General features: G+C 40.4%; 1 protein-coding gene across 1 annotated transcript in view; it reads right to left on the reverse strand.

Annotated features, from left to right (window-relative positions):
• LOC103378645 (neural-cadherin) overlaps window positions 1-11132 on the reverse strand; it is a 230504-nt gene extending 219372 nt beyond the window's left edge. The window contains exon 1 of the mRNA XM_017032353.2: window positions 8823-11132. Coding sequence (XP_016887842.1) covers window positions 8823-9906 — 1084 coding nt within the window. The 5' untranslated portion in view covers window positions 9907-11132. The remainder of the gene's footprint in view (window positions 1-8822) is intronic.
• Between the last annotated feature and the right edge of the window lie 1601 nt (window positions 11133-12733).

The raw sequence follows: 12733 nt of genomic DNA on the forward strand, positions 1-12733 counted from the left end.
AATCTCCTTAGATGTTTTCTCTGCTTGATGCATGCCAATGATTTGACCCTTCTTAAACAGACTAACATCTTTTCCACGACCACGGGATGTGTCTTTCGACATGGTTGTTTAGGAAATGAGAAGCAACTCATTGCACCAGTTGGGGTTAAATAACTTGTTGCCAGCTGAAAGATAATCACCCATGCAGTAATTATCCAATAGGAGGCTTGTACCTATTTGCTTTGTTAAATCCAGGTAGCGACTTTTTTTTTGGCCAGGCAGTGTATATGTGCAGAGAGTTTCATGAAATGGGTTTCTACATCACCAAGTGCAATGCAAAGCGTCGAAAGCAGTGGTGTAAAGCACCCCGCCACTGGACTCCAGAGCAGTGGAGACGCATTCTCTGGAGTGAAGAATCACGCTTCTCCATCTGGCAACCTGACGGACGAGTCTGGGTTCGGCGGTTGCCAGGAGAACGGTACTTGTCTGGCTGCATTGTGCCAAGTGTAAAGTTTGGTGAAGGGGGGATTATGGTGTGGGGTTGTTTTTCAGGAGCTGGGCTTGGCCCCTTAGTTCCAGTGAAAGGAACTCTGAATGCTTCAGGATACCAAGACATTTTGGACAATTCCATGCTTCCAACTTTGCAGGAACAGTTTGGAGCGGGCCCCTTCCTCTTCCAACATGACTGTGCACCAGTGCACAAAGCAAGGTCCATAAAGACATGGATGACAGAGTCTGGTGTGGATGAACTTGACTGGCCTGCAGAGAGTCCTGACCTGAACCCGATAGAACACCTTTGGGATGAATTAGAGCGGAGACTGAGAGCCAGGCCTTCTCGACCAACATTAGTGTGTGACCTCACCAATGCGCTTTTAGGAGGAATGGTCAAAAATTCCCATAAACACTCTCCTAAACCTTGTGGACAGCCTTCCCAGAAGAGTTGAAGCTGTTATAGTTGCAAAGGGTGGACCAACGTCATATTGACAAACCCTATGGAAAGTCACGTAGGTTAATGCGACTTCAAGGCAGTGAGCAAATACTCTTGGTCATATAGTGTACATATATTTATATCTATATGGATATTTTTTAATCTCCACAGATGTTCTTGACCAACTATGTTCTCCATCTGCTGGAGAAGATCTTTATCTCATGGTGGTGTTCTCGGTCTACAGGTGATGTTCTGTTTTTTTCATGTTCCACTCTCGCTGATGAAAAACAGGTTCTTTGTCTTCTGATGATGTTTTAGTCTCCAGATGATGTTTTACATCTTCTAATGAGGTTCTTAATCGCATACCAATGTTAGGTTTTTTTCATGTTTTCCAATTCCTGATGGGTTTCTCTTTTACGTCCTGTGGATGTTCTTCATCTCCTGCTGACCTTCTCCATACCACTGCTGTGCTATATCTCTCTCAGTCTTGGGCCTTTACCACCCAAAGCTTCATTTTTTTTATTTACTAACTAATAACAAGCACATCTCTGAAATATGTGTGTATCTGTGTGTCTGGATTGTGACTGAAGAATGCATAAATGCTGCTGGGATTCAAACATCTGCATATATTTTAATCTATGTCACTTACACCACAGTGGTGTTCATGTACAGATAAAGCTACATTTTTACGAATATATATATATATATTTATGCGGAGAAAAATCAAAAAGTTAAGATTTGGTCATCGCTCCGCTACGGGTGGGAGAGCATAGTAGTGGTGTTGCAGGTGCAGCACCTGACACAGGTGAGCTCAAGCATTGTAATGATGCCTCTCCTCATAATAGTAGGAGCCAGGACCAGAGGAGAGGAGAGGAGAGAGATGCAGACAACAGAATGGACGTGAAGGAGTTTTACACACACTGAGGCTAGACCACAGGCGCAGTAGCACTGAGTTGCCAGCACCGCAATAAAACAGGCAGGAGATAATTTAATAAACTACTGGGAAGTGTCAAATCTGTGTCTGTCCTTGGTGTCCAGGGAGAACTCGCTTGTTACAGTGTTATCATCTGAAGGTGTTGTTTTGACATTATATTTACTGTAGACACCTAAGGATCGACAATTAAAGCCTCGGCGAAGAAGTTTAAAATGTTAAAAAAAACAAAACAAAGAAATACATGTTTATCAGTATATATGTTTATCTTCATCTCAAATAAAACATTAGCTTTGTCAGTAATTTGCTTTTCTATGGCTGTCCCTTGGCACCCGGCTATGTTTTGTTGATCTCTATTTCCACATTTCATTTGGCTAGCAAAACATAGCTTAACAATTTGTCAAATCATTACATCTTTAATTTCCCAAAGGGAACTCGCTAGGTATCTATCTATCCATCCATCCATCCATCTATCCATCCATCCATCTATCTTTCCAGGTAGCTAGCTAGCTAGCTAGCTATCTATATAACTATCTATCCATCTATAATCTTGCTATCCATCTGCTGTATCATGAAATATTTTAATGGGAGATGTTACAGGAATTTATGTAAATTGGTTTTTAGCATATGTTAATATGAATTAGCTATACTTAGTTGCGCTGTGTACAAACAATATCAACGCTGCATTGTGGTGCAGATGCTGCTTTTGGCTTCGCAACAATGACATACTTTTATTTATCACTTTAACACACCCTTCCTTTATCTCATATGATGTATTTCACATCCATATTTTATTATTACCTATACATCTTTGCTGCTGTGACATAGAAATTGTATAGAATAAAGCTGTTCTTTCTCTGAGTTTTATTTCAGCCTGGTAACATAATACCAAACGTGCCAATGACGAAGGTTATCCGAAAGATAAAATTAGAATATACTTTGATAACGTGATTCCTCGTTTAACCGACTTTTGACTTTGTGCTGGAAACACTGCTTTTTAACGCGTGAACATATTTTAAATTGCAGGTGCTATAAAAACATAATAGGCCAATATTTAATATATGCTGATGAGAAAAAGAGACTTGAGCTACAGAATTTGAGGTGGAATTTGAGAGACTTGAGCTACAGAATTTGAGGTGGACAATATTTACCAGGGTTTTTGGTGAAGTGTTAAAGTCTGTATTGGAATCATTTTAGAGAAAATATATCTGATTTTTGAAGAGATTTTCACATTAACCCTTGCTGGTTTCTGCCTTATCAGTTTAAAACTGTGGCGTATCCCTGAACATTAGAATCAGAAATAGTTACAGCCGTATTTCTAACAAAAAGATCACAGTGTGTGGGTGTTGAGAGCCGCCTCTCAGCCTCTTCATATCTGGACTCAATTCCATCCAAGTCCTAGATCATTTTTTAAAATGTCTGTCTATATTTTTGGCACACCTTTAACTGTTTCTCCACCACACAATCCTAAAATTAGGTTTATCCACACAAAATGTATGATTTCGGATTAGTATATTTGATTATGATTTCATACTGTTGGCTGCGACTGACCTTCCTTCCTTCACCCATCACTTCTTCTTCTTCTTCTTCTTTGAGTCTTAACAGCAGCTTTATATTCTTTGAACTGCATTAATGTCTTGTGTTTGCCAGATTTATTTTTAGCGTGTTTTTTTCTTTCTGCGATGCTTTTCTGTGAAGGCTCTATGATATAAATTCCTTTTTTTGAAATGTCTTTATCAGGGTGCATCCTGCAGGTATTTCAACTCATGACAGAAAAAGGCAGAGGTGAACTGAATAATCAGTTTTTCCCTCTAAAATCTACTAAAAATGTCATGTAAATCGCATTACTTCTATGAATTCAACCCTACTTATACAGGGCTAAGTGGTACTTTTCTAATGTAAGACTGTGCCTACTCTGTTGCTCGCCGTGCTATCGTGCATAATATCTATGTTCGTGTTTTAAAAGCGTTTACAACACAGGAGATCATTATTTCAGCTGGTTTCATCATGATAACGTGGGGGTGGATGTTTGGCCCTGGGGTTCACTGACGGCAGAACAGCTTGCTTGTAAAACAGTTTAAGTTTCTTTTGGATCAAAGCACAGTTTAATGTGTTGAAAAACAAGAGTTTGGAGAGACTAAGTTGAGTTACAAAGCAAAGGAGATGGGAACGACAGAGGGAAAAAGAAGAAATACTGCACCACCACCAGTTTTTAAATATATCAAATATATAAACTTAAATTGGTAGATTTTTATGCTTTAAGTTTTAGATCCCAGTCAAATCCAAAATCGAAAAAGATTATGGGTTAAAAAAATGGTATGATGGAGACAAAGAAGAACAGGAGGTCTATTGGATGAGAGGTCAAACGACTACAAGAAGTAAGACATTCCAGTTGCCAAAGTGCGATCTTCTCAGGACAAACAAAAACTACAGTTGGGGAGATTTTCACCAAGTGGAATTTAGTGGTGCCTTTTGTAAAATCATGTTAGGTAAATTTAAGGAAAATAAATGTAGTTCTATTAACAAAAAAAATTACATATTACATATACAACTTAACCAAAGTTTTGAAAAACAAAATCTCCCAATTTTATCATTAGGGTTGGTGACAAAGAAAAACATCTGCTGTTATTTGTCTTTCTGTTCAAGCGCTATACGTATCTTTTTTCGGCTTATTGTGAGATGATGTCGTCTTCATATTAATCATGATTAACTGTGAATAAATATAATCAAAATTCTTCATGATTCACCTTGATTTATCCACATCTGCACTGTAATTCATAGTGTAGATTTTTAGCATACCATAACACATGTTTATTATTTTTAATAATATAATAGTACATTATCAAAGCTACAAAAAAGCAAATGGTTATGAAATTTATACCTAGACGATATAGACGATACAATAACGATAGCAGTCAATTGTACTGTACGTATTATAGATGATAAAGAACAAAAAACTAAGAAAAAAATAATAAAACTAAGTACACCTGCGCAAATGTCAAAAAGGATGTTTGGCAGTTACAAGTGGAAGGTCACAGTTACATGTGTTGACTTTGAGTGAGACACGTTCACCTCAATGAGATGTTAACGTCAAGATTTCAAGAGCATGTTTGAATGGAAAATAATACTTCTCACACTTCGTTTTTTTTTTCTCCCTTGGAGTCTGAGAGGCCAATTATATTATACATTATAAGTTAAATTATAAATTTAGACTTTTCTCAGCCTGTGCTGGTAGTTCTAGTGTATGATAGGGTTGTAACGTTATGTGTATTTGTCCTGACCTATTTAATACAAGATATTCTGTACAAACGCACACTAGCAGCAGTACCAAATGTACTGGACGATACAGTTGTGATTCTGCAGAGTAATAAAAGTCCAACTTCCCCCCAGACCTCAATTGTTACGCGACCCAAACACCAACTTTACCTTAAATCTCAGTTAGCACGGACAAGTAGGGACGTTTGATAATATCGGCCGATATTATCATATTTTGTAATATCTTTAAGAATCATTATCGGTTTTTCTTCCGAGAATGAAAATTCGATAACATGCCTAGGTTTTGCCAAATGATGTGTGCTCTAAAAATAGTGCAATGCCCCAGCGACAGACCAGTCAGATGCCTCAGTGCTCTAAAGAACTTTTATTGAACCCAAAACCTCTTAACTCCTTTATTGCTCTCAAACTAGCTTCTCCAAATCGCCTTTTCCTCCCCTCACACTCGCCTTACTCTCTCTTCCTCATACACACACACACACTCTCACCATGCCTCCTCACTCCTTCTCCCATACCTGTAACTTGACCAGCACTAACCAAGCCAACGCATGTGCGCTACAACACGGTGCGTTCAAGGCACCCAAGATCCATCAGAAAAAGGAGAACATTATTCCAGAACATAAACATTTATTCCCCAACTATCACAATAACAAATGAACACAGAACATTATCAACACTAAACAAGCCTCCAATCACTAGATGGCAGCATTGCAGCTTATTTTATTAATCTATATTGATAATCACGGGATTGTATGCAGAATGGTGGTGCCAGCAACTCTTACAGTGGGAAAAAAAAACTGCATCCAATGCATCAAGATTAATCGTAATTAATTGCGGTTAACTCACAACTACTTAGTGATTAATCCAGATAATGCAGGCAGGGAACCACTGAACATGTGTTTCCTCTGGGGCTTAAATCCAGGCTGTTTTGCGTGTAAGGCAGATATATATCAGGGCATGATAACTGCTACCCTAAGGAACCACTAGACATAAGAACATTGACTATTAAACTTAAGGACGGACTGAGGTGATTTTTATGAAATAAAACCCGTTCCAGAAATCAAAGCAGACTTCCGAGAAGAGTTAATATGATGCTTTAAGTTAAGGTGAAAACGGCACAAGAGCAGAATATAAAAGAACAGATGAAAAGAAATGAGACAAGACAAGACAAAAAAGCAAGACAGGAAGGGTCAATGTAAGTGCTTCAAACCTCACGCTGTGGATTTTCAGCCATACGTGAGCGACCGTGTGAATGTCAGTGTGAAGAAGAAGCAGATCCACCGCTCTTTCGTTTTTATTTTCCTGTTGTTTGTTTCCACCCTGTGGCCCTCAGCGCTGTTTGACTTCTTCACTGGTCTGGGAACACGGCTCTATCTTCAGGTTAACTGTTCCTCTGTTGCTCTCTTCTTACTCTGCTTTATCAGCTGTTGATAATTAACCTGCTGCTACTGTGGTCATTAAACTTCTCTCCTGACACCTGAGCATCTGCTGCTGCTGCACCACATACAGCGGTTGCATCAGCAGTAGAATATTTCTATCTTTATCCTTCTCATCATCATCATTTATGTCCACAAGTACAACAAGCTGTTACAGAATAGTCAAACTGGCGACACAATGGACCAAAGTTCAAGTTCTGTTTATTCCCTTATATTTTGTACACTGTTTGGCTGTTGCTGCTTTATTTGGGATCATTTATTGCTGTTGCATTTAAGGTCTTATTTTTGTTCTGCAACCTGTCAAATATGAAAGTTGGAAAGAATTGCAAATCAAAAGTATATTTGGAATTTTTTTTAATTTTTTTTCCTATTATATTTTTAAAAATATATGAGTTATTTATAGATACACATACATGAGGATATTTTTTTTTCTTTTAATCCAGAACAGTCAGTAGTGTTGTTCCATCTTTAGACTGATCTGCTTATGTGTATTTGGCCAATATTTTGCCACATCAGCTAAACCGTTTTTGGCGACATTTATATGTATACACAGGCATTGTCTCCATACATTTAATCCTGATTAAGAAATCAAAAGGCCTAAGCAAAACGAAAAAAACTTTAACAAACTATCACCACCACAGATTTTAGGATTTTGGTTTTCATCCCCTAAAATTACAGTTTTGAAATCAGAGCAAACATCTGGTTTCAAACACGTTAAAATAACATGAGCTCGGCGCTGTTTTTATTTTCCCACCGCATCGGATTTTTCTTCACTAAAACTTAAAAGAAATTTGAAAGTCCGTGTACAGTGCGAGGTACGGTGCAGAAGACATTCCCTAGATGATGTAAACACTGCTGCAGAGGTGTTTGTAAATAATGGAGGCAGCAGTGATATAGACATGAATGAATATATAGACAACTCCGTTATTTTGATAAAGATCTCGCAGTATCCAATCACAACAATCGCAAGGTATCTACAAGATGCACAAGTCGGCGAAGAGAAGGTGGTAAGAAGTCCCTGGACCTATTGCCTCAACATGGACTTGAGCACAACGTCAGTCAGACTTAACCAAAATCTGGACCAATGAGAACCCAATAAAGATAAAGGAAATAAATATGCACTTATCAACGACTATAGTCTCTGTGACTGCCGGAACCTTCGCAGTTTCATAACTAACAAGATTCCATATTACACCTGGAGGTGCTTCAACAGAACCTGTTTCTGATATACATATTATTTAGAACAGAACCCTTCAAACCAGGGGTGTCAAACACATGGCCCGCAGGCCAGAACCAGCCAATTACAGGGTTCAATCGGAAAAGTGGAAAAAAAAAAAAGCACAAACCCGCTGGTGATGTTGTGTAAAATTATATTTCATTAAATATGAATATTTTCTAATACACTTGCACTCGTCCGGCAATATTTTCTAATACACTTGCACTCGTCCAGCACACTTGACATCTACTCAGGTATGTATGTGGCCCCTGAACAAAAATTAATTTGACACCCCTGCTTTAGAGCATGTGTCAAACTCAAGGCCAGTGGGCCAAAGGCGGCCCATAAAGTCATTTTGTGCGGCCTGCGGGAGCTTCAAAAGTGTTTCACTGCCTTATAATAAAGTCCATGCTGCTTAAGTTAGGTTTCTCAACTTGATAAATTATTTTTTATTACACACAGCCATGTACTTAAATAAATAATAATCAACTGCAGAAACGTGTATTAATACGTTATAGTAGCAGAGGTGTGGACTCGAGTCACATGACTTGGACTCGAGTCAGACTCGAGTCATCAATTTGATGACTTTAAACTCGACTTGACAAAAGGTTAAGAGACTTGCAACTCGACTTGGACTTTAACATCAATGACTCGTGACTTCACTTGGACTTGAGTCCACTGACTCGACAAGACTCGAGACTTTCTCCAAAACCCAAAGTGATCTGTGTAAATATATTATTATTTTGTTTAAAAGGACTCGAGACAGAAACGTAAGGACTTGGGACTTGACACTTTTTAGTCTTGACTTGGTTTCGACTCGGACTTTAACTGTCTTGACTTGAGACTTGACTCGGACTTGAGTGCAAAGACTTGAGACTTACTTATGACTTGCAAAGCAATGACGGGTAACTACTATCTGAGTATAGTAGTTACCCGATAAATGACACCCCTGCTTCAGACCCTCAGTACCAACAACTCACTGCATCATTGAAACAAAGCTTAAGTTCTCAGAACATATCAAATTGTTTCTGACACTTCTACCAACACAGGTCCTCCTACCTCGTTTGTCTTGGACTTTGACGGTGATCTCCAGCAGCGGTTCGGTTTCCCGGTCCAGTCGCCGCGTGATGATTAAATCTCCGCTGTCACGGTTCACACTAAGCGCTGATTTAAGCGCATCTGCTGGTTCCACCAGCTCAAAGGTTGCAGACTGAAACCTGACCGGATTCAGGTTCATAATAACGGAGCCGATCCCAGCGTCTTCAGACACGTTTATGAGAAGGGTTTTGTCCGGGTCTAGCGCGGACCTGGTTCTCCGCGTCCCTCTAGACTGTTGGACTTTCTCTTTAGTTTCCGTGACGAGGAACTGTTTTGGATAGACTTCCACAGACACGCTCTGGCTGGTGCGCGGCGGCCACCCGCGGTCTCTGGCGAAAAGTTGGAACCTGACCGGTTGGCTCAGACCTAGGATGGAGTCCACCAGGAGGATGTGTCCGGTTTTAGGCACTGCGTAAAAGCTTCCGTTACTGGGAAGAGTGAAGTAGATGAGCTCGGCATTTTTCCCACTGTCACTGTCGCTCGCGGTGACTGCATAAACAGTGGTGCGGAGCGGCGTGGAATCATCCAGATTTAGCCGTACGTGCGCACTTGGGAAGGTTGGCTGGTGGTCGTTGGTGTCCAAGACGTCCACTTTGATGGAGGCCACCAGGAGGATCTCTTGCATATCCTTCTCCTCCTCCTCCTCTCCTTCCTCATCCTCCTCTCCAGGCTCCTCCGTGGCTGCTGCTGCTGCTGCGTTTCGACCGCAGCACAAACCTAGACCCAGCGCGTACTCTGCGCGCTGCTCCCGGTCCAGAACCGTGCAGGTTTTTAGCAGAACTTGGCCGCGTTTGTGATGCAGGAACGCCCGGAAGTTCTCACTGCCGTCGCCTAAGAGTTTAAACCCACAGTTCTCCGAATCACCGCTGCTGCCACTGACTCTGTGCGCGTTGATGCGCTTTAGCGGGACACTCAGACCGTTGACGCTGGAGCCGGGCAGTGCGTTCTCAAACACGTGTCCGTGGAAAAACGGCACCTGCTCCACGGTCCTGTTGTTCCAGAAGGCGCAAGAGACCAGGACGGGTAGGAACGCGACCAGAAACATGACTGTAGAGGATGAGGTTGAAGTGAAAGAGTCTCCGCGGCACTAACGCGCTCCAGCGCGTCTTGTGTCCATGGACGCAGACACTTTTCGAGCCTCCTGCGTGAAAAATAATCCTTAAGGCAGCAAAAAGTAATTCAGAGTCATGTCGTGCTTCAGCGGTGACGGTGCGTGTTAGTCCGTCTCCTTTCTCCTCCGTCTGTGTGTCGCTGCCGCTCTCTTCAGCAGGCTCTGCGCGCATGTGCGCGTCGCTGAAAATCGAAGAAATGCTTCTTACTGCACAAGTACGCGCCTACATCCTCTCTCTCTCTTTCTCTCTCTCTCTCTCTCTCTCTCTCTCTCTCACTCTGTCTCTATCTGCGCGTTCACGTGCACGCATAAGCGCGTCTTCCTGCACGCGGTCGCCGCTGCTACCTTGTATTTTTTTTGTTGCAACTCTCCGCATGCAACTGCGCAGGGAGAAGGAACCAAGACTTGCAGCTTGTGTCAATACGTGTCGGACACCGAGACCTAAAAGCCTTACAGTGAAGAAGCAGTGACGCACCGCAGCACAGGAAATAACTTCTGTCTCAGTCAAAAGCGCCAGCGGAGTGACCGCAGTGCACGAGCACACGCACGGACAAACTGAAGGAGGAAAAACCAGGAGCGCTGCACAGCTGCTGCAACAGGGTAATTAATGGAAGTTCATGTGAGGCAAGGGATGAACAGGTCGTAATCAATAATCAATCAATGTGGGTCAGACAAAAAGTAACATTCGGACAGACAAAAAAACTGAGAAATAGAATAAATTGCTAAACACATTCCTTCTGCATTTGTCTGCACAGGCCGCAACCAGTAGAATATTACCCACATGGGACTACATCCACGAAGTACCCTTGACTATGAGAGCACATCAGCAGGACAACAGCCTAATTAGTAGGACAAACAAAAATGGTCAGAATAAACCAGGTCTAAAAACTCAGAAAATCAGTTTGTGGTACAGCCCTTTTGGCCTCCCCCTTTCACAGAGAAAAAAAAAAAAAGGTGCAAATATTGTATGTACTTAATGACCTTTTTTACAGACTCGTTTAGTTTCGCAAATTATTCGCTCTCCAAGTTCCATGTCCATGGTGAAAATCAGACCTTCAATGACAGAAACTGAGCAGAGGGTGCAGCAGTTCAGCAGCAGCTTTTGAGTGAGCCACCGTCAAAAGACACACCTGTGTCAGTAAGTTCAATATTTGGGTACCGAGCTCTCCAATAGTAAGTTCAATATTTGGGTACCGAGCTGTCCAATCACGCACCCCACGGGTCGTTTTCATTATACTGCTCCATTTCTCTGTCAGTTACCTTTTAACGTGTGTAACTCCATTTCTCTGTCAGTTACCTTTTAAAGTGTGTAAATATTTTTTTGTTGTTGTTGTTTATTTTACATGCTTTAACTTGTCACTTTGACTGTTGTTCAACTTTGAGACACCAGGGGTTGAAGACTCAAGCTGTTGTATGTTTGTCTTACAGCGTTAACTTTTGAGATTTACAATCTCATATATTAACTAAAAGTTTAACCTTATTGTTATTGATTAACATCAAGAAGTAATTAACTTAGATTAAACCGCTGCCTCATTAAAAACATCACTAGACGACGATAATGTATTGGGAGACAAGATTAAACAACTTATCTCACGTGTCAAACTCAGGCTCGGGGGCCAAATCTGGCCTGCGGTGTAACTATATTTGGCCCGGCGAGATTATATAAAATGTTTACTAAAGTTGGCCCGTCACATATAACCACTATATACTGTCAGATTTTGTAGTGTTAGCCGTTTTTTTTATTATTATTATTATTTTGTTGTTGGCTTGTGAAAAAAAACATTTACATTAAAAAATAACTCAGACAAAGAGATAATAAGAAACAAATACTGATGTTGTGTGTTTTATTTCAAATGGAATTTCTCATGTGTTTATAATATTAAGCGTTTGGTTGTTTCAGATTCAAGGTTTACATAAAACTAAAGTTTGGAAGAAGTGAAAACATGCACAATTGCCATCAATTTTTCAATAAATATTATGTTTGGCCCATGACTTTGTCCCAGTTTTTCATTTTGGCCCACTTTGAATTTGAGTTTGATACCCCTGCCATAAGGAAACACAAGGTGCTTCCTTGTTTACTGCTGCCTACTGTGGTGTCACTCACCGATGAATACAACATTGGACCACCCATGTCTGGGTTCAAATTTGTTATATTTTCTGGATCTGTTGGGTCTGGGTTCAAATTTGTTATATTTTCTATATAAGAATTTGTGGTTTTCCAACCTCGGTTTCCTGTGGAATAGATAATCTAAATCATTAGGGAGATATGGGAGTTACTTACTTGACTGGTCAAACAGCTACCAACACAGTCAGATAGTCTGACAGAGACCTTCACCGGCCCCACTACATTATTCTAATGAGCTTCCAAGACAGAACCTTCCTGCGAGAAAAGGTCAGCAGAAGAAGAAGACAGAGAAAGAGGTTTGGAAATGTAACCTAATTCAGTACAACCACACTCCAAAAAGGCCAAATTATCACTTTAATTACATCATGAAAAATAAAAGTGCTGGATATTTCTCAAAAGATTAAAGCTATTCTTTGTGGATTTTCATTTTATGAATTTTCCATTGCAGTGCTGTTTTGCTGTTTTGTTATTTGTTTCAGATCTGGGGGGAAAACAAATTACAAAAAAAGAATGAACAAAAGACTTACGTTTTAAGAATAAAAAAATAACACTTATGTATTAAGTGTTATTTTTTATAATATTGAATTATATTTAACAGTATAAATCAAAGCTTCGATTTCTAATCAGCAGCTTTTC

This window comes from Cynoglossus semilaevis, chromosome 5 (genome assembly GCF_000523025.1).
Source record: "Cynoglossus semilaevis isolate Cse_v1.0 chromosome 5, Cse_v1.0, whole genome shotgun sequence".
NCBI classification, from domain to species: domain Eukaryota; kingdom Metazoa; phylum Chordata; class Actinopteri; order Pleuronectiformes; family Cynoglossidae; genus Cynoglossus; species Cynoglossus semilaevis.